The sequence below is a fragment of the Echinops telfairi genome, unplaced genomic scaffold (assembly GCF_000313985.2).
Source record: "Echinops telfairi isolate 266 unplaced genomic scaffold, ASM31398v2 ScPeMD7_3509;HRSCAF=4178, whole genome shotgun sequence".
NCBI classification, from domain to species: domain Eukaryota; kingdom Metazoa; phylum Chordata; class Mammalia; order Afrosoricida; family Tenrecidae; genus Echinops; species Echinops telfairi.
In genome coordinates, this window is record NW_022107407.1 from 16,383,545 (window position 1) to 16,406,136 (window position 22,592).

A 22,592-nucleotide genomic window follows, 5' to 3' on the forward strand; every position below is an offset into this window, starting at 1 on the left:
GTTCAAAGTGGACGAGGGAGTTCAAAGATCTGGAGAAGTGACCCCCCAGAACAAAAAGGAGAAAAATATTTGAAAGGTCATGGCTTTGAGATTGATCCATCAACAACGGGCTTCCCTCAGTTCAAGATTCTTTGTAGAAACCCCTCGCTAATTTCTACAAGTCTCTCTTCATATCTATCTGTTGTTGACAGGTACAGACCGTATCCTAAAGAGGTAGGGTTACTAACCTTGCATCCCAAAATGAGAGCAATCCAGACATCAGAGTAGAGGGAAGCACAGAAGTGTGTGCTGGTCAGAGAGCAGGACACGTCTCTTCCTGTCACCTAGGAGGGACACAGAGTCAGGACACAGAGTCAGGACTGAAGGCAACCACAATGATCAGGAACCCATGGCAAATTGTGTGACCATGCTGGCGGGGTCACTCCCTATGGCATATCACTTCTCCCTGCTCTGCAGACACTAGGGGATGCAAGAAAATGAAGATGCTGAAAACATTAGCTGATCTCGTTATGTGAGCATCTGTATATGAACCGATGGACACGATGACAAAACTGGACTGTCGGATTGTTGGGCAGCAGTCAGGTTTACTCCAGTTCTGTCATTCGCGCTGACTTTGATTCAAAGAAGTGCTTCATCAAAATGACAAAATATTTCCCACAATTGTCCCGATCCTGATCTTCACAAACAGTGAAACCTTGAACATGAACCCTGGAACGCCAAGAGTCCATAGTATTCTTGAGGTTCTTGCTGGAGCATAATCCTCCATATCAACTCAACACAGTTTACTCCTTTGCCTACATTGTTTCCATTTATCTGCACCACAGCCCAATGAAATAGGTATTATTATTATCATCTCCATTTTACCTATGAGTAAACAGGGGCTTAGAAGTTCCGTAACATTCCCAACCTTCTATCTCAGGTAAGTGGTACCGCTGGGATCTGTACTATGGTTAACTGACTCCAAACACTACCTTAAAATTCCATCTTTTAAAAATTGGGAGAAGATAACTTCCCACAGCTGAAAGGTCTCATTATGGATAATAAATGGAAGCATTGATAGCTTCCAGATAACTCCCAGTGTGCTGACAACTCAGGGATGCCCATGAAAAGATATGTGTGGCAGGAGGAGCAGTGGGAGTGGTAGCACACCCTGTAATCAAAGGGTAAGTCATTCAAAGCAGTCACAGCTCTGGACTCTCCTTGCTCTTTGGATCATTTGTCTTCTTGTTGGCTAGATAATCACATGGTGAATGCTATGGAAGAATGACGTGTGTGTATCCCCAGAGGCTAGTCTCGTTCAAGGAATAAGGTTCTCCAATGTCAACCCACTCACTGTCATGCTAACACTGATGATCTGAAGGCACTGGATGGGATCAGCAAGCACCCACGTCACGAGCAGGATCATATCGGCAATCACCAATGCTGCCACCAACCCCAGCAGCTGCAGGTCTTTAATGATCTGCAAAAGAGTCAAGATCAAAAACCTTCCTTACTCACTGGCTCTATATGACCCTGGAACCAGAGCATCCCACATATTCTGAGCCACAAGCTCAAGCGTCAGTCCCCCCCACCCCCAGAAACTTCATATCTAGCTAGCAAAGAAAAAGCATTGACAAAAATCCAACATCAGTTCTTGATAAAAACTCTCAGCAAACCAGGAATAGAGGGAAATGTTTAAATCGTGAGAATGAATGCAGGTGACAACCATAGTAAAACCATAGCTAGCATCATACTTTACGTTGGGAGACTGACTGCTTTCCTTGTAAACTCACCTATAACTCAAGGCTATGAGCTCTCACCGCTTCTACTACGCACGCGTTGTTGTTTCCACCCAGTGCCATCAGGCCAGAAAAAGATATAGAAGACATTGGTATGAGAAAGAAATCATCTTTATTCAGAGAGGATATGATAATATATGAGGGGGCTTCAAAAGGTTTCTAAAAATGGAATTAAAGATAATGGATTTTTTCCAAATTCGTCTTTTTTTTTTAATGAGAAAAATCAAAAGGAGTTTTATTTCACTTGTTAGTACAGGGCAAAGTATAGCTGGATAGAAAATGTCATCATTAGCAAATTTTTGTTGAAGCTAACTATATTTATCACATTCAAGAATATACAGTATATGTTTTCCAAAACATCATAGTTACTTTTATCTGATTCTCAAAGTATATTTCAATGATAGAGGATATGCCATTGCCAGTCGTTCACAGATGGTAGAATTGCGATTTAGAAATGTCTACTAAAAACCCAGGCTTATAGACCAGAATGCAGAGAACAAAACTCCTCCTGTGGGAATCAGACTTTTTCAGTTCACCTGACCCAGATTTCTTAGATTACGGTTTAGAAAGCAGATATCACACTATGTAATCTTCCATTTCTCTCTCAACTAGAGAAAATCAACAATCAGATGTAGCTCTTTTCTTTTAGGCATGCAATGCCTAATAGAATATATGAAACACCTTCCTAAAGGCAACATAGGAACGTAAACTGTTTCCCACATGCAGAAGTGAGGTGGTAGCCGTGAACACAGTAATGTTGTTGTTGTTCATATTGTTAGGGGCAGTCATGTCCATTCTGATTCATAGAACCTCATGTGCAATAGAAAAAAAGCACTTCCAGGTCAGAGGTCATTCTCACAGTTGTTATATTTCAGCCCATTGCTGCAACCACTGCCAGTTCACCGAGTTGAGGGTCTCGCTCTTTTTCACTGACCCTCTATCAGTCATGATATCCTTTTGTAGAACAGGTATCACCTGATAACGTTGTGAAGTACATAACATGGAGAATTACCAGTTAAAACTGAACGAGGAGCACACTGGCTATGTTTTTTTCAAAGTTATATTTGTTCATTCTCCGGAAAGTTCATGATTTCTTCAATATTCTTTGCCAGTACAATAATTCAAGTGCAACAAGTCTTCTCAAACCAAAGCCAAGCTCAATGCCATCGAGTTGACTCAGACTCCAAACCACTCTGCAGGACATGCTAGAATTGCTCCTGTGAGTTTCAGACATAACTCTTTACTGGAGCGGAAGGCCTCATCTTTTTGCTGAAGATTGGTTCACACTGCTGACCTTGAGGTTAGCAACCCAGTGTATAACCACTACACCACCAGGGCTCCTCAGTTCGTCTTGGGTCTTCCTTATTAATTGTCCAGCAAAGTCTTTTTGAAGCCCTCTGAAATGTAGAAAATTTTAATGGAGTCTACAAAAAACTATAAGAGCTAATTTCTGAGTTTACTATGGTAACAGCATAGTTTACCAGCTTACAAAAATCAACTGTATGTCTGTAAACTGGCAACAAACCATTGGAAAATGAAATGGAAAAACAATTTTTAAAAAGTATAAAATATTTGATATAGAAATAAACATGATGAGAGTTGTGAAAACTCTACACCGAAAGCTATAAAATATTGATGAGAAATATTAAAGAAATTCTAAATAACTGGAGAAATATACTGTATTTATAGATTGATACTATAGCATTGCCAAGAAGCCAACGCTCTAAAATGTCATCCGTACATTCCGTTCAATCCTAATAAAACTCGCAGCAGGATGCTGTAGAAATTTACTGCAGGCGCAGTGAACTAAAGTGTCTCCTCTAACCAAAGTTTCTGTAAACTCCCACCGAAGGCCTTTTCCCTGCATGGGTCTGAGTAAGAAGGTGGAAGAAGACACATGAGTAACTGTTGACAGGATTGCCATCCCGCTGGGTGAAAAAGGAACTCTGAGAAGCAGGAGAGGGAATCTCAAGAGATCCCTGCACAGTGAATCTCCTGGATCCAAAAGACAGCTATGACATCATAGGAGCAGCAGCAGAACCAGGAGTCAGAGCAAGAGACAGAGTGGTGGACATCCCAGCTCACAGGGCAAGTAAAGATGAGTGCTCTTGGACAAGAGAGTGCTACTGGGTGAGAGGCTGGCTTGTGGAGTAAGTTGTGTCTGGGTACTTAATTGGGGGAGCTGGCCTAGCTTCGCCCATGGAGGTAGAGCTGAGTGCCTTTGGGTTGAGGCTTACTGGAGAGGTGAGTTAGCTAGTTTATTGTGCCAACCTGGCCAATAAACACAAGTGGGGTTAATTGAAGGGCGGAGGGATAAATGGCTCAGTGAGCCTCACCTTTTGAGTTCTCAGGTCTCTTGCTTTGTGATGGTTGGACCAGGGTGCAGCTGCCTTAGCCAATTCCCTGCTTCAGCTGGCAAAGCCCACTTCCTGCAAGACATCTCTGAGGAGAAGTTGCATGGACCTACCCCGATGCAGCCCTGGGTGCTGGAGCAGCCATGTGGAGACCCCTGCCAGCGCTGAGAGGCTTACACATTCACTGACTCAGCTTTTCTCCTGCAGTCGGCATCCTTGTGTCTGTTTTGTGAGATGGAGGAGGACTTTGTGGATTAGTGTTGGACATATGGGTTAGTGGGTTAATGTTGAACTTGTGGGCTTGGGCAGAACTGGGTTGGGATGTTTTCTTGATGCGCACTTAACCTTTATATAAAACTCTCTCTTATACATGAGTTTCTGTGGATTTGTTTCTCTAAAGTACCCAGACTAACACAAGACGGATGCCTCCACGTACTAAATTAGGAGAGCTGGGTTTGCTGACCCCAAGAGCTTGCGTTGAATGCCTTTGGGTTGAGCCTGACAGTGGAGTGGCATGTCCACTGTAAGTACTTATTAGCAGTACTGAAGGAATTTTATAACATGCCCCAACAGGACATCTAGATGCTGAGCATGTCTCACCTGCTTTGTGACCTGTTAACTTTCTTAATCAACCCTTTCATAGTGAACATTATTTGTGAGTTTTGTGTGGCAATGAATGATCGAACTCAGTAGCTGGGAAAGTAGAGTTTTGTGAATAACAGAACATTGACAAACTAATAAATTACCTGAAAATTTGGGGGACTAGAGTTCAAAGACAAAGCAATACTGAGGGAGAACAGCAACATTTAAGAACTAACACTCTGATTTGAAGACTTATTTAAAATGCTATAATAACCAAGGTATTATGGTATTGTTGTTGAGACAAAAAAATTGCTCAATAGGATAGAACAGAGTTCAGAAATAAATGCATATATAAAAAAATATATGGACAAGTAATTTTTGTTAACAGTGCAAAGGTAATTCAGTGAAGAAAGGGCAGTTTTTTCTCAAGTTGTGCTTAAGCATAAACTCTGATCCACACATTGTGCCATATTAAAAAATTAACTGGAATTGTACGAGGCCCCAATGAAATGATTTTAAAAAATGAACTGAAAACAGAGCACAGGTCTCAGTGTAAAACCGAACACTTCTGTTTTTATTCCTGGATCTACATCTATGAAACTCTGGAGAAAACCTTTTGAGATCTTAGGCTAGCCAAAGATTTCTTTGCTACGACATTGAAAAAAAAAGTTACGAAAAAGAACAAATGATAAGCTGTACTTTGTCCACAAAAAAGGTGTCTGCTCGACACACGGAACTGCCTCTGAGCTAACTACGGGAGTAGAAAGCCTTGTCTAACGGCTGAGCTGCTGTTGACGTGGAACTGTGGGCCGGTGCTTAGCAGCCCAATTTGAACCCACTACACCACCAAGGCTCCTGTTTTCAGGACAGTTAGGGCAAAAAGAAAACTGCAATCATATCTGAGGCAAATTCTGCCAGAGAGTTGGATGATTTTGGTGCCAATTTCCTTGCAGAGAGACCATTACTAGTAAAATCTGTTACCAAAATATCTTGGTGCTCATCATGTGAACCTGAGGTTATCTGCTTGTGTTATGTTCTTAACTCTGAGTAAAATTGGATAGGTTATTGAATTGTGCATTGGATGTTTATTGTGCAGAATTTTTCAGACCTTTTAAAATGTGGACATGTTCCCTCTGTTTTATTTCTTGATTATGCATTTCCCCAATAGATGGGTTATGAAATAGTGGTGTTTAGATAAATGCTGTTTCATAAATGCAGTTCTGCTTCGTTTTCTTGCAGGAAAGATTTTTGTTTGTTTGTTTATTGTGCATTAGTTTGAGTTTTATGATTGGACATTATTGAGATTGAGTTAGTATTGACCTTCTCTCCCCTCCCCAGAACAATAAGGAATTTTCGATTCAATTAGATTCCTAAGCGACAACCCATTTGAATTTTAGTCAAGTGTAGATTGGTCCATTAGGGCACTCAAGTTTTTCCCTTGGATTTATTTTGAATCACAACTTTTGGAAGGTTTTATGTCATATGTGAAGGCTTTTAAAAAAAAAAATTTATATATATATATATATATGTATGTATGCTTTCTTAAATCATAAAAAACAAAACAAAACACTTCTGTTTTTATCCCTGGATCTACATCTATGAAACTCTGGAGAAAACCTTTTGAGATCTTAGGCTAGCCAAAGATTTCTTTGATATGACCTTGAAAAAAAAAGTTACGAAAAAGAACAAATGATAAGCTGTACTTTGTCCACAAAAAAAGGTGTCTGCTTGACACACGGCAGAGAATGAAAGTGCCACCGCAAGGGACGTGTATGTGTCGCTGTCTAAACATGGCCTGAATCACACATAAGTGCCAGGACTCGGATCATGCTGAGCATCGCTTTACACAGTCCACTCCGTTGGACTTTTCTTCCTTTTCCAGCCACTCACAGCAATGTTTAGACCTGTGTGTTGAGAATCCCCTTGGCCCAGGAGACAGAGATAGCGAGAGGGCTAGGACACCCTTGCCGAGATGGCAAGAGATAGTGAGGCACAGCAGAGAAACATGGGCTCCTAGGCCCACAGAGTAGGAAAACAACACCTTCAGGCAGAAGGTTTGCTGGAGGAGTGGGCTGCCTCCGGGCTAGTTTTCTGACACGGCTGGAGCTTTGGAACAATGCTTGGTAGCAGGGTGGGTACCTCTGGCCTTTCATCTGCAGAGCTAAAAAGGCTGGGCAACACTTGAATTAGCAGAGCACAGGCTAGGCCAAGGGGTTGAGGGTCAGGGGGAGGCATGCCTGAAGGTGCACTGAAAAGAGGCTGTCTTGATCAAAGAATTGTTTCTTGAGTCGTATCTGATCCTGAATTTTAACCTATTACTTCTCTAATAAATCCATGATGATGGGGGTGGGGGGGACAGACATGCTATAAATTGGATGAAAATATTTGCAAGCCATATATATGATGAAAACGTTGGGCTCAGAATACATAAAGAACTTTCAAAACTTATTAAGAAAACAAATACCAACCCCCTTCCCCTCAAACTGGGCAAAAGTTTTGAAGAGTCACTTCAAACAATTAACATCAGCAACAACAAAAAAGGGTGGCAAATGTGTAAGCAAAGACAGTTTAATACTATGAGTCCTTAGAGAAATACAAATGAAATCCATTGCCAGATGCCACAACACACCTTTTTGAATGGCTAAAAGGGACGCCGACCCCCAGCGTGGGCAAGGAGGCGGAGGAACACTGCTGACGGAAATGGAAAACGGCTCAACCTCTTTTGAAAACAGCTCCTTACAAAGTTAAACATACACCTACCACTGAATCCACTCATTCCATTCTTAAGATTTATCCAAGATGAATGAAAACATTTGTCTATAAAAAAAAACTTGTACATGAATGCTCATAGAAGTTTTATTTATAAAGAGGGAACTGGTCTCAATGATCAACGTCTATCATGCCCCCCCGCCCCCTGGGGGATGAACGACAGAAACGTGGGTGAAGGGAGACAGTAGACGGTGTAAGATATGAAGATAACAATAATTTATCATTTATTAAGGGTCCCAAGGTAGGAGGAAGGGTGAGTTAGTTAACTGTGCCAGCCTGGCCGATAATCACATGTGGGGCTAATTGAAAGGCGGAGGGATAAATGGGTGGTGAGCCTCGCCTTTCTCGTTCTCAGGTCTCTTGTTTTGTGATGGTTGCACCAGGGTGCAGCTACCTTAGCAGTTCCCTGCTTCAGCTTGCAAGATTGACTTCCTACAAGACACCCCCAAGGAGAAGACACATGGACCTATCCCGATGCAGCCCTGGGTGCTGGAGCAGCCGTGTGGAGACCCCTGCTAGTGCTGAGATGCTTGTTCGTTCACTGACTCAGCTTTCCTCCTACAGTCGGCATCATTGCCTCTGTTTTGTGAGGTGGAGGACTTTGTGGACTGGTGTTGGGTTAATGGGTTAATGTTGGCCTTGTGGGCTTGGGCAGCTTTGGGTTGGGATGTTTTCTTGATGCACACTTAACCTTCTTTACATAAAACTCTCTTATACATGAGTTGCTGTGGATTTGTTTCTCTAAAGTACCTAGACAAATACAGAGGGGTAAAAAAAGAGGAGCTGATACCAAGGGCTCAAGTGGAAAGAAAATACTTTGAAAATGATGATGGCAACACACACACAAATGTGATTGACACAAATGATGTATAGGTTATTTGAAGAGCTGTAAGAGCCCCCAGTAAAGTGATTTAAGAAAAGAATCCCCCCACCAAAGTATTGATAGAAAAAAGGTTTATCTATAAATAGCTAAAAACTGGAAGCAATTCCAATATCCATCAACAGATAAATGGAGAAACAAAAACTATAGCTGTACAGTAAGACACTATTGAGTGAGTGACAGCAAGGAATGAGCTACTGAAGTACACAACAACACAGACAGATCTCCCAGTCTCTGAGCAAAAGAAGCCACACCCACACACCCACACACAGAGTGCCTGTTTTAGGATCCTAGGCAGACCAAATTAGGCAACATGCAAATTACTCTACAGTGACAGCCGCTCCATGGCTGGGGAAGGGCAGGGAGTGCTCAGCTGGGAAGGGGGGAAGGAAGACAAGGAGGCATGCGGAAACTTGCGGGTGGGAGATGTGCTCACTACTGTGGCTGTGGTGCATCCCTGTGTCCACACCGAGTCATGTACTTTAAATATGTGGCGCTCACTGCTCGCCCACTGTAACTCAGTGAAGCTATTTGTAAGATAAGATGAGTCCCTGTTACAAGCTGTAGGAACTGTTTGCCCTTAGGCCAGCTTATTCATATGTATGGTTCCGCTCAGCTGACGAGCAGGTAAATATCAGGCATCATTCAGTAATATGCGCTTACCTCGTTTCCCATACCTAAACTTCCAACGTGTTAGGTCTGGACAGGGCCTAAGCCAAAGACGGTGATGGTTGGGGTTTGTCAGGATATCGGATTGAATATGAGCATGTGACGTGGAAAACAACTGATATGTCAGGAACATGTAGGTGATCTGGCTGCCACACAGCTTCTAGGGTTGATCCTGTCAGTTTGAGGGATACCCTTGTCTTTGTTCAGACATATCCTTCTCAGTCCAGGATTCTACATAGAATGGCCTTCCCTCCTGAGGGAAACAGATGTACTTCTCTGTAGACACTGACCTTCCCTCCACCTGTGCCAGTCTCTCTGGGCACCCTGCTGCCCCTCACAATGTTTGCCAGCAGAATACCAGGATCTGGGCACACAAAGCAAAGATTTAAATCCCAACAGCATTGACACGGCTTCCCCAGCCTGGGCATTTCTGCAGCCACATGACCATCCTTTTGAAGAGAGGAGAAGGAACTTTCGTTGTGAAAGGAGGCAGACCCTATAATCTGGGACAGGCGGTTCTCAACCTGTGGGTCAAATGAACCTTTCACAGGGGTCGCCCGATTCATAGTAGTAGCAAAATGACAGTTATGCATAGCAACGAAAATAATTTTAGGGGGGGGGGGTATCAACACAGCATGAAGAATTGTATGAAAGGGTCACAGCGTTAGGGAGGTTGAGAACCACTGCTCTAACTTTTAATAAAGTATGGAGCTTCTGTCTACACCGAAGCAGTGTGTACATGCTGTCTACTTACCACTCTCTTGTCTGGGACTCTCTGGGTAAACACCTTGTAAAGTCTCCAGCTCTTCCCCAGCACGGGGCCAAACACCAGGGAGGTGCCAATGCACAGCAAGGATAATCTGACCTACAGGTGGGGTTGGACAGAAGCAAGAGTCACATGAGAAGCCTTGTTGGCCCTCCAAGCATTCTGATTTACAAAGCTTCAGTCCCACGGAAAACCTGGGTACAAGTGGACCTTAATACTAAGGATAATGGCAACTACTACCCACAGGACCCACATTTTAAAATGTCTATCGAAATACTAACATTGTTAAGGGATATTCAGAACATGATTTTAAAGTGTTACCTACTTGAATGAGAGTTTCCATCGAGCTTCCCACTAGTGCGTCTTCATTTTGAATGCCAAAGAGGTACGCGCTACTGTACGTCAGGCAACTGCCCAGTAAGGTCACAAAGTTCAGATTCGGACTGGACATCTTCACAATCCTAGAGGCAATCATGAAGAAGGACAAACACAGTCAGAACTCCTGGCCTGGGGTGTGAACAGAACTTTTCCATAGGCCTCCACTTTCTGTTGGGACCTCGAAGCAAGACCACTGGGAAGGCACCGCTATACAGCCCCAGGTCAAACGCTTGAGTGCTTGCTTTGCATTTACTTTCCAAATGAACTAAAGTCTAGCACTTTCTGCTGATGTCACTCTGCCTCTTTTACGAGAAGCCGGACTTCTTCCGAACCAGTGGTGCTGGAGAAGAGTTAGGCTTTTGTCCATGCGGTCCACAGTTGCTATGCGATCACTATATGCAGTTTAGGGAATAAATAACTAGCAAGTAAACACCGAGAGCTAGAGTTTAGAACTTTTAGAAGTGAACTGTGAACTACCATTTGGAAAACCATTTGTTTGTCTTTCACACATTTAAAAAAAAACAAACTTTTTATTGTGTGTTAGGGTGGGGGGATTACATTTCAGATCATTGTTTTTGTATTTCGCAATCAGCAATTTATAGACCTTCTCAGCCTTCCCAATAGCTTGTCCCGCTCCCTCCTTTTGCCCCTCTTCTCCCTCTTTTAGGTTATTATCTTCCCCTCACCATATCTAGCACCTGTTTGTCTACCAACCTATTGCTTCCCCCACCCCTTTTGGTAATCATCAAAGTCTTGTTTCTATTGGTATGAAAATGTTTATCTTGATATTTTTTAATTCATAACAATTGTCTCATAAAATGTGTGTCCTTTTGTAACTGACCGACTTCACTCAGCATAATGACCTCTCAATCTATCCATGTCATGAGACATATCAGTTTCCTCATGGTTCATTAGGGATTTTTCCGTTGTGTGTATGTACCAAAGTTTATTTATCCATTCCTCCCCTCATGGGCATTTAAGTTGTTTGCATCTTCTTGCTATTGTTAAATTATGCTAAAATTGAGACAACCACAAACATCAAATTTATGGTGAAGTTTGGGTGAAATCCATGATGCTTTATAAAAAGTTTATGGGGACAATACCCTAAAGATATAAGCAGTTTATAAATCCATAACTAGTTTTTGTTTTTACTTTTTGTTTGTTTGTGTTTTAAAACATTATATTGGGGCCTTGTCCAACTTTTATCACAATCCATACATCCATTCATTGTGTAAAGCACATTTGTACCTTTGTTGCCCTCATCATAGAATACATCTTTTTTTTAAAGAACATTTGTACATTTGTTGCCATCATCATTCTCAAAACATTTGCTTTCTAGTTGAGCCCTTGGTATCAGCTCATTTTCCCCCTCCCTCATGAACCCTTGATAATTTATAAATTATTATTTTGTCATGTCTTACACTGTCCGACGTCTCCCTTCACCCACTTTTCTGTTGTCCATCCCCCAGGGAGGGGGTTATATGTAGATCTTTGTAATCGGTTCCCCCTTTCTACGCCCCCCTTCCATCCACCCTCTGTATAACTCGTTTTAAGAAGGGATGAGAGAGACAATGTTGAAGGTGATACCTATCATGGCAGGCCATCACATGAATTTATAGGGAAAAAAACTAATCTTGTTTTTGCCCTAATTGATGAGGCGCTACTGTTGACTGCAGAAACAGTAGCTGACACCAAGTTGGTTCTGCTTACACAGTCTGACTGAGAACTGAAAGTGGAGGAAATGCTCTGCTTGCGGGGTGCCAAAACCACTGTACCCAGATCAGCTGAAGACACGAGCGGCGCTCACGATGGAGACTTTGAAACACGTGGGACCCAGATCCTGAAGAACTGGACCAGAAGATGACCCTGCACACCAAGCACAATTTGAGCAACAGCTGCCCAGAGGTGGAAATAAGCTGGTCTACGTAAAAGTAGGTCCAAAGCAGACGTCATGCCACAGTTTGGGGGATGCCCAAGGCATTTTTCTTGCTGACTTCCTGGAGGATCAAAGAACAATAACACCTGTTTATGATGAACGCTTTTTGAGAAAGTTTGTCAAAGCTTTTGCGGGGAAAAAAAAAAAAGGCTCAAGAAAACTTCACTAGATAGTCATTCGCCGCTACAACAAGGTCCAGCTCCTGGCTCACATCTAATTAGGGCAATTCTGAGTTTCATGGGAAATAACTAGGCATCAACCTTACAGTCCTGAATTGACTTCTTATGACTTATTTTTTGTTTCATAATGTTAAAAAATTATTTAACGACCTCCCAGTTTTCTCCCATTTATAATGTAAAAAAGACCAAAAAAAAGACTGAATTAAAGGTTAAATTCTCAGGGTGCTCACTTCTTTAGAATGAATTAAATGCCTGGTCTCTTGGCTTATAAAAAGGTTTCTTGAATTTGTTGGAGCTTATGTTGAGAAATAAAGTTTATTTTTTAAATATTTTTTTAATTAACTCTATTTTCCAGGAAAATTTTGAAGTCTCCTGGTATTTATATCTTATCAGCAGAGAAGAAGGAGGAGTTGGAGAAGTAATAGTTGTTTTAAAAAAATAATATATGAGAGAGGCCGGTGCTGATGCTGACTTAGAAAAGAAAGCACTGCGGGTCTGGTGACTGGCATTCAGAAGTGTGGGAAGTGGTATACCTACTGTCATTTTGGTGGGCTCCTGCAAGCTTACTAACGGAGGCCTGTGTAGCCCACTGCCCCCCCGAGCCCCCCGGCGATGGCAGAGAGATCTGATGACAACTCCTTCACCAAGCAAGCATCCAGGTCTCACAGCCTCCCATCCGTGTGGTCTAGATGGCTGATGGGGAAAGTTTCCTTCTCAGTACTTCTCTGGAGGTGTTTTATTTTGAACATTCATGTGGCATGTAGCTCCAGGTCCCCTTTGAGTCATGCATGGAATCTTGACTTGGAATTCTTCCCTGTCCTGATTTCGTTTAGGACGGCTTTTAATAATCACATTTGACACAGCGTCCATGACCTCGGCTTAGTGCCCGAGACAGTGATGAGAGCTCATTCTTCAAAGAGATGTTTCACGGACTCACACATGTAGATTTTGGTTTATCCCCTGAACAATTTTACTGGAAACTTACCTCAGGAAAAGAAAAGTGAATGGCGAATGTGTTTATTTTGTTTGCCATCTGTGAAGCTGCTGGGTGATGGATCATTACCAATTCAGCAGGTGAATTATGTATAGTATCTTTTATATTATACCTTTTCCCCTTTGGAAGGAATTGAACCACTGATGTCATTTATTTTTCCACTGAACTAAAAAATGAAGCCTACAAAGTATGAATATTTTAATTAACCACAAACCTACATACGTTCCACAAAGCAGGTAGATTAAAGTATTATGTACTTAATTATACATAGCTAGTGTCATCTAGAATCATTATGTTACATTTATGACTGGATAAAAACTTTGACTGGGTTACTGGCAGTAAGAAACAAGGTGTGATTTTTAAAAAAATATATTCAATAGTGGCCTCATTATTGGTTCTTGACTTCTATTCTCAGGCATTGTTTCAATACAACTGGGTCTGCAGGATCTATAGAAACCTAGGTAATCATTTCCATTGTCTGTAATGAATTCAGTGACATCCACCAGCTCACGGGTAAAAAGCTTTAAAAATCTTGGTCAAATTCTGGTTTCTAAGCATTGGGGTTTATTATATTTGGAATTATAGATTCTTTTCTTTTTGCAGTTATAATTTTCTTTATTTTACTTTGTAACAGTTTTATTAGCATATAATTTACATATACAATTCAATAGTTCCATCACATCAGGAAGAGTTGTACAGTCATCATCACAATCAGTGTCTATAGTTTCTTCTGAATGATGGTTAAGGTTTGCCTTGGTAACGTGGCTAGAGAATGGGATTGGAAGGTAGTTCTTGGCTGGCTGAGAATATTAGAAAAATTTCCTAAAATGTTGGCAGCAACATGCTTTCTAAAATGCTACATGTGTTTTATAAATGATAAGAATGAGCTTTCGCACATTTAAAACTATATATGAACCAAGCACATTTTCCAAAAGACATCTGAATAAAACAATTATGATGTAGCATGTGAACATTTATAGACATTCTTTTCAATCCATTGCTTTTGATTTATGCTACAATGGGAGTATAAATCTCATCCAAATAGCCTTTTTCATAATGTTATCTTCTGAGTTTTGGCAAATCTGATTTTTATGCTTATTTATATTAAGTTCAAAATCTGAACCCAAATATGAATTCTACACACATCAGTCTAATGTTTGCATGACATCTAACCATGATATTTAAACTGTCGTAAGGGCAGGCACCTGGCAGTGCTCTGGTTAAGCACTAGGCTGCTAACCAGAAGGTTTGAACTCATGCAGCAACTTCAACCTACTCCCATAAAGATTACACTCTAGGAAACACCACACCTCTACTCCCATGTGGGGTTATCATGAGCAGAAAACCTACCAGAGGGTAATTACTAACAACAATATCTTAAGGCCTCAAGCAGGCTGGCTCTCCTCCTTTTTCTCATGCGGGGCCACCAAACTCCCACCATGCTATGCAATTTCATTACTTTTTCAGAGGTCTCTGTTGTATAATGGAGAAGGACGTGGGTGTGTGTTCCTGTAAAGATGTGTAACCTTGGAAACCCACAGGAGCAGTTCTCCTCTGTCCTCCAGGGTCCCTGTCAGTCAGTCTACTCTGTGGCAGCGAGTGTGGTCATCTGTAATCTTACTAACTTCCCTTGTATTTTTACTTCAAACACTCATCCCAAGGGCTGCTCCTGGGTCCTGTCATTATTCACAGTTGTTTCAGAAAATTCAAATACCCATAATCTGTCCAAAGTTTAACTGCCAGTCTTCCCACTTTAAACTTATTGCTCCCACATTCTTCCTCAGTTCAGATAATGACAACCTCATCTTCCCAGCGCTTGGACCAACAATCTTGGCGTCATCCTTGACGCTTGCTGACCACCCACATCCAATCTGCCATGGAATCCTGGTGATTCTATCCTCATAAAATATCCAGAATCCAATTTCCTCTCACTACCTCTGCTGAAAACACCCCGATCAAAGTCCTTAAGGTTTCTTATTCGGATTATTTCAATCACCTCCTAACTGGACCGCCCTAACGCCTGATTTCAAAACTGCAGCCAGAGTGAACCATTAAAAACAAATCACATCGCATCACTTCTCTATTCAAGACTCCAGAAAGGCTCTATGTCTCACTCAGGATAAGCCAGAGTCTTTACCAGCATCTACAAGGCTTACACATTTGGAGCCCATTAAATCTCAGCGTAATTTCTGCTTCTTCCTCTTGCCCAGCACACGGGCCTCCTTGCTGTTCCTTGACAACATCGGGTGCTCACACACTTCAGAGCTCTGAAGCAGCTGTTCTCCCTGCGGAGCATATTTTAATCCTCCTCTCTGCATAACTCATTCCCTCTCTCCTTTCAGGTCTTGGATGAGTGAAATGTTACCTTATCAACGGGCTTATGATGACAACCCAGGCAAATCTGCACCCTTTCTCCTGCAGTCCAAATCCTTCTTCCCCTGCTTTAGTCTACAGCCCTCCCCAGCCGATCACAAGGTATTTATGATTACCTTCTAACATATTACACACCTCACTTATTATTATTGTTTCTTATTTTCTCCTCTAGATTAGAATTGTCCATAAGGTACTCCCAGCAATAAAACATTACCTGGCACCCTGAAGGCACTCAATAAATGCTCAATGCGTGAATGAATGAGCTTCCCATCCTTCCAGCCCTCACACACACTTAACCTCGCACACACTTAACCTCGCACACACTTGCTCTTCGAATGCAAACAGACCTTCGCTTCTTTGCTCCTTCTACTTTCTCTCAGTTGCTTAGCCTCCCATTGGTCTCTTCCTTTTTCTACCAGTTACAAGGCTTTGGTTGATCATCTGAACTGTTCTTTCAACAGCATCCAAATTTCCTTCCAAACAAACCCTTTTGCTGGATCTGCCCAACAGAATTCTGATCAACTGTTCATTGTTATATCCAGGAATCTGAGAGCAGCCGCAGAATGGCCACAACCTTGCAGATGGTTAAAAGTGGCATTGATGGTGCCTTGGGTTAAGGGTTGGAAGGTTCACGGTTCAAATCCAACAGCCGTTCCACAGAGAACGATGGAGACTCTGCTTCAGAAACCCTATGGAACAGTTCTACTCTGCCCTACAGGGTCACTCTGAGTTGGAAACGCCTTGATGGTAGTGGGTTATCGTTTAGTTTGCAGATTGTTGTAACCAAACCGGATGGTCTTCAACAGCAGTCAGTCAAGCCACTGGGCAACTAGTCTATCTTTTCCTATGTTATCTGACGTACTTCTTAATGTTTTCTTTCTGCGTGCCTCAGTTCATTGGATTCAAAGAAACAGGAGCATGTGCCTGTCTGAAGGACTTCTGCACTCTCGTTATAGTGCCCTGCTCGGGGCTCTTCTAGCACCCCTTCATACCAGTTTCCAATGCTTGACCCACTAGCCACAGCTCCTCTACCTCAGAAGTCAGGCTACGTGTCATTCATCTGGACCTCAGTCTCTAGCACAACCCCTGGAACGTGGTAAGTGTACTGTAACCATTTATTGGTGAGTGCATGAATGAATTCGTTAATGGACACGTGGAAGGCCTATCTTTTTTTCTTTGTTTGTTGTGCCAATCTCATTTTTCCCTGTCAAAGCTCTTCTTTGCTTAGTGGAAGGATGAGCCAACCGGCTCTATGGTGTCTTTGGCCAGAGACTGCTGCCAGTCAGGGTGAGTCAAAAGCTGGTCTGTGTTAAGATGGGTGGGGAGTGGGAGTGTGATTTTAGATTGCCAGGTTATACTACCTCAGGAGCTAACCCTGGAGGCGCAAAGGACCACCTTCTGGGTCACCATAGGGGCTTCGGGGGCAATCCCCTTCGTCCCTCCTGAAATTGCTAAGAACTCCTTGGCAGTACTGCACGCAAAAAGGTCAGAGAGGTTTTGAGGATGCTGATGGCTGTGAACTCCCGTAAACACTGGGTTTTGAGCACTCGGATGAATTTCATGCCCTGAATCCTCACTGATACGCCTTGTCATCTGGGTGAGCCAGCTCTCTCCCCCACCCTGCCACCACCCACCCCTTTAACTTCCTCTCTGGGCTGGTGTTGAAGGGAGTCTAAAAATCATTGAGACAAAGGACCCTAATAGGATGCCAGTGAAGCTTTTTGCTTTGCCACTCTCTGTTTCTAGAAGAGTACAGCACTGTGGGGGTGGGGGCATTCACGTATGCACATATGTGTTCACTTGTCGCCAATGAAATCAGGCCACTGGAAAGACCCCTTTCCATTGGCTGGATTCCTCCTGGCGAATTCCCCCAGGAAATGCTTTTGTCCAATATGCCTTTTACATCACATGCTGAGGGCCAGGCAGGCCCAGTGATACGATGACAGCCCTTGTCGAGCAATTGATGGATGAGACCTCATCTTCAGACCACACGAATTCCAGACTCTCAGCTGACATCCACAGCACAGGTTAACACACACTCCGCTCCCTGGCTTCAGAGAGTCTGCTGATCTTGGAATGATTTCCTGCTTGCAGCTGGGCCAGGACGCAGGCTTTCTTTTTCCCATTCCTGCGGCCAGTGAATTATCTTTTGTCAGGAGCCAGAACACTCAGCACTGCCTCTTGTCCTGGGTGGGCCTGGCCTCTCTAAATCTGCCTGCTTTCCTGTGGCCTTGAGTTCTTGCTTAGCTTCGTGTCACATGGAGGAAGCAAGCGTCTTACTCATCATTCTGTCAGCGCTGGCCTGTGGCTGCTGGAACCAGAGGGGAACGGGAGGAACAAAGGCATTTGCATAGAGTTGTTACAGGGCCAGCCTGGGTCGGACTTCAAGAACCCCAAGGCCCCTCCCAGCTCTTTCCTTCTCCAATTATTCCAGAGGCGAGTTCCTGTCCTCTCACACTGGCTTATTAGTAAGCCGGTCACATTTTGTCTTTCTGGCTTGCCACCTCAACCCAAAACAACAGGCTGACCTGATTAACGGAGATGCGGTAGAATGACATCCTAATCAATCAATCAAACAAAGCATTTCGCTATTGTTTTGTGCAAGTGGAAATTTGCTAAATCTCTTGCCCCCAAATTTCCTTTTAGCAGATGATCTCCTTGTCCCCATGCATTATTCTCTTTTTAATCATCTTCATGGGTCAAACAACGCATTCAGCAATTCCTCCCTGTCAAGGTATTCAGAAGAACGGTGATCGGAAAGCAAACGAGATGCACGATCTGTCCTCAGCTCATTAGGATACCTCCTCCCTGGTTTCCAAGTTTCTAAATACAAAGATAAGTTTCTACTTCTTTCGTTCCCCCCTTTAAAACAGATTACAATTTGAATTCAGCACTGGCTGTTGCTTTCTCAGGCTCTATTGGTCCATTTACTAAAACCTATGTCTATAAATGTATATTATAGGCATTGCATATGTAAACTTACATATGAATTTCAGGATTCATACTTGTCCTGGATTATATACAGGCCTTATACGGAGTGCCGTAAGAGTGAACGAATCAGTCTTTAAAGCAATACAAACAAAATGCTTTGGGGAAGAGAGTATAGAAAGGTTTGGGTTTGCTCACTTTGGGTACATCAGCAGGAAAGACCAATCACTAGAACAGGCTGCCTGGTTGAAAAGGTAGAGGACTGGTGAAAACAAGGACGCCCTCAATGAGATGGATTGATCCAATGGCCCACCCACTGGACTCACAGACAGCACTATTCATGAAAACGGTGCAGGACCAGGCGGTGTTTCTTTCTGCGGAACATAACCTCGCCATGAATTGGAGCTGACTCAATGGCAACTAACAATAACACGGATCAAAATATGCATCCTTAAAAATATGTTTGAGCTAGAAGACAAAAGGCCCATCACCTCATTGCAACTGCTCAAGCTGAGGAACAGTCATGGAAAAGTCCACGAGCAATCAAGATCAGCGGCTTTTCACAAAAAAGCAAACACCTGCCAAGGGCACTGCTACAGGAAAGGAAGCAGGTAGGGGCTTCAATTAGCCTTTCATTTGTAGAGAGCTATACTCTATACCAATTTTAAAAATTCGTTTCCAAATGGATTTTTGTCATGTCTCATGCAATTGTGATGGATTTTGGAATGCGTGTTTAAATACCACAGGGAAAAAACAAACACTAGAAACATTAAAAAAAACCCTCTTCTCTCAAAGAATTTCAGCCCCCAGGGAGGCAGTCTACGTGTGAGGTAATTTATGAGGTAGTGATTTCAACGTCCTTTCTCTTTTCAGGTGCAGGAGACAGCCCTGAGCAGTTCCTACAAGGAGCCGTAACAACATCTCCTAAGGGCTGATCAGACGTTTGTGCAGGGCCTACAGTACAAGCCCCCTTGGTCCCATGATACCTCCAGTCACAAGGACTCTGCTGGTACACCAGAATATTGCCATCTACCAAACGTCGTGTCACGTGACCTTTCTGAGCCATGAAAGATTTGTCCACCTTAGGGGGGGAATTTCCTTTCTCTGCACTTCCCCTTCGTTCCCCTCCTCAGGTTTCCAGGCAGGAGAACTTTGGCTTTTGCTGTTTTCTGGCATCAGAAGGAACCTGGAAAACTTCCAGCTGTGGAAGCAATCCCCAGCATCTATCAATCCCCAGCATCAATCAGACCAGCATCTACCTGGAAACTCATGATTCTGGGATTAGTTTTACTCAGTTTTGTCCCCATCAGCACATACATCCTACATGGTCCCAAACCAAGTGGAAATGTATTCAATGCATGCCACACTAAACACATTATTAGATTTAGACGGGGCTTAATGATCTAATGCTCACAAGAGACAAAAGGGAGACAGCTTGTTCCCCGTCACTCTGACCCCCATCAATTACCAAAGGCAGGATTTGAGTTCTAATGAAGCAGTTTGAAATGCTAATGAGCTGATTTGACTCCGTCATTTTACAGGAACCTGTGGGTGGTTTTACAGCTCAGTGGGAACCACATCCGGGCAGCTGATCCAGATTTCCTACTTCTGGTTCCTTCCAGGGCCCTCTCGACAGGCCCCATAATTCATCCCAGCTGCTTCTACTCCTGTTCATCCTATTGATAAGCATACCTCTGCTAGGTGTCTGATTGACTGTGGTTTCTAACCTCCTGCGACAGTACTGGTAGTACTAAGGGTTTTCACTCGCCTAAACAGACAAGTCTCCAATTTAGATGGCATTTTTAGTACGGGAAAGGGGACACTGGTGGCTCACTAGTAGAATCCTCAACATCCAGGTAGGAGACCTAGGTTTGATTCCCAGCTAATGCAACTCACTGTAGGCACAACCTGTTTGTCAGTGGAGATGTGGGTTGCTACAATGCTGGAACGATTTCAGAAGTGTCTTCCGGACTATGATGGATGAGGAAGGAGGGAAGGCCTGAAGATCTACTTCCAAATGATCAGCCAAAGAAAAGCTTTGGCTCACAACAGTCCAATCCCATTATCCTTGGAGTCATGCATGAAGCGGAGTGGGGAGTCAACTGTTGTTGTGAGATGTCTTTGTCGCTTCCAATTTATAGTACCCCACAGACAACAGGACGAAATGCCACACGTTCCCACGCTATCCTCATAATTGTTCTTACGTCAGAGCCCATTGGGCCAGCCACTGTGTCTGTCCAACTCAAGGGCCTTCCTCTTTCTCACGGCCCCTCCAATTCACCAAGCATGGTGTCTTTCTCCAGCGACTCATCTCTCCAGACAGCAAGTCCCAAGTATGTAAGACTGAGTCTACAGCCTTGCCTCTAAGCAGCGCTCTGGACACACTGCTTCCAAGACAAACGTGCTTGTTCTTCTGGCAGCCCAGGGTACTGTCACTATGCTGCGCCAGCACCATTAGTCAACATTCTATCACCTTCGATTTTCCTAGTTCAATGTCCAACTTTTCCATGTATATGAGGTGATTGAAACTATCATGGGCTAAGTCAGCCACACCTTGGTCCTCAAAGTAAAGTCTTTGCTTTGGAACACTTGAAAGAGTGAAGCGGTGCATTAACTGATTGTTTGGCTGCAGCTTGCATGAGCACTGATTGTAGATCCAAGCAAGATGATGCCTTTAACAACTTCAATCTTTGCTCCATTTATCATGTTACCTATTGTTCCAGTTGTGAGGGCTTTTGTTTTATTTACATGAAGTTGTAATACATACTGAAGGCTTCAAGTCCTCCACTTTCAGCAAATAAGAAGGCTGTGTCATCTGCTTATCATACTTTGTAAATAAGCCTTCCTCCAACCCAGATGCCACATGCTTTTCATATAAGCCAGTTTCCCTGCTTATTTGCTCAGCACACAGATTGAATAAGCATGGTAAAAAGATACCCAGTCCCATACATTCCCTGATTGTAAACCATGCAGCATTCTCTTGTTCTGTCAGCATAACTGCCTTTTGACCCATGTGGAGTTTCTGGTTGAGTACAATGAAGTGTTCTAGGATTCCCATTCTTCTCAAGGCTATCCATAGTTTGTTATGATCCACACAGTCGAATGCCTTTGCGTGGTCAACAAAACACAAGTAAACATCTTTCTGGTATTCTCTGCTTTCAACCAAGATCCATCTGACATCAGCAATGATACCCATTGTTCCACATCCTCTTCTGAATCTGGCCTGAACCTCTGGCAGCACCCTGTCAATGTACTGCTGCAACTGTTGTTGAATGATCTTCAGCAAAATTTTATTTGCATGTGATATCAATGATATAGTTCTATCATCTGAGCATCCTGTTGGGTCACTTTTCTTTGGAAGAGCTACAAATATGGATCGCCCAGATAGTTGGCCAAGAAGCGATCTTCCACATTTCTTGGCATAGAGGAGTGAGTGCTTCCAATGCGTCATCAGCTTTGAACACAATTCAATTGGCATTCCATAGATTCTTGGCATCTTGTTCTTGGCAAATGCCTTGAGTGCATCTTTTGGACTTCTTCCTTCACCATTGGTTCTTGCTCATATACCGCCTCTTGAAATGGTGAGATATTGACTTGGCAGTAGTTACTTTTTCCATCTTCTTTTGATGCTTCCTGCAGCATTCAATATTTTGCCCATAGAATCTTTCAGTATTGCAACTTGAGGCTTGGATTGTCCCTTCAGTTCTTTAAGGTTAAGAAATGGTGAGCGTGCTCTTCTTCTTTGGTCATCTAATTCTCTGCCTTTACACGTTTCATTATAATCTTTTGTTTTCTGGAGCTGCCCTCTGAAATTTTCCCTTCAGCTCTTTGACTCTTTCCTTTGCCTTCGCTACTCTATGATCAAGAGAAAGTGTCAGAGGTCCTTTGGACATCCACTTTGAGATTTTCTTTCTTCCTTGTCTTTTGTGACCTTTTTGCTTTCTTGCTGTCATCCCACAGCTCATCAGGCCATCTGTCATTGGTGTTTAAGGCATCAAATCTGTTC

The 22,592-nt window shown here is 43.0% G+C and overlaps 1 protein-coding gene across 2 annotated transcripts in view; it reads right to left on the reverse strand.

Annotated features, from left to right (window-relative positions):
* GPR156 (G protein-coupled receptor 156) overlaps positions 1-22,592 on the reverse strand; it is a 96,111-nt gene that overhangs the window by 17,361 nt on the left and 56,158 nt on the right. Inside the window, exons 4-7 of one of the 2 annotated variants that reach the window (XM_045294268.1) lie at positions 10,124-10,259; positions 9,787-9,897; positions 1,334-1,459; positions 228-323 (exon numbers count right to left, since the gene is read on the reverse strand). In XM_045294268.1, coding sequence (XP_045150203.1) covers positions 228-323; positions 1,334-1,459; positions 9,787-9,897; positions 10,124-10,259 — 469 coding nt within the window. The remainder of the gene's footprint in view (positions 1-227; positions 324-1,333; positions 1,460-9,786; positions 9,898-10,123; positions 10,260-22,592) is intronic. The other variant, XM_045294269.1, reaches the window with a different exon arrangement.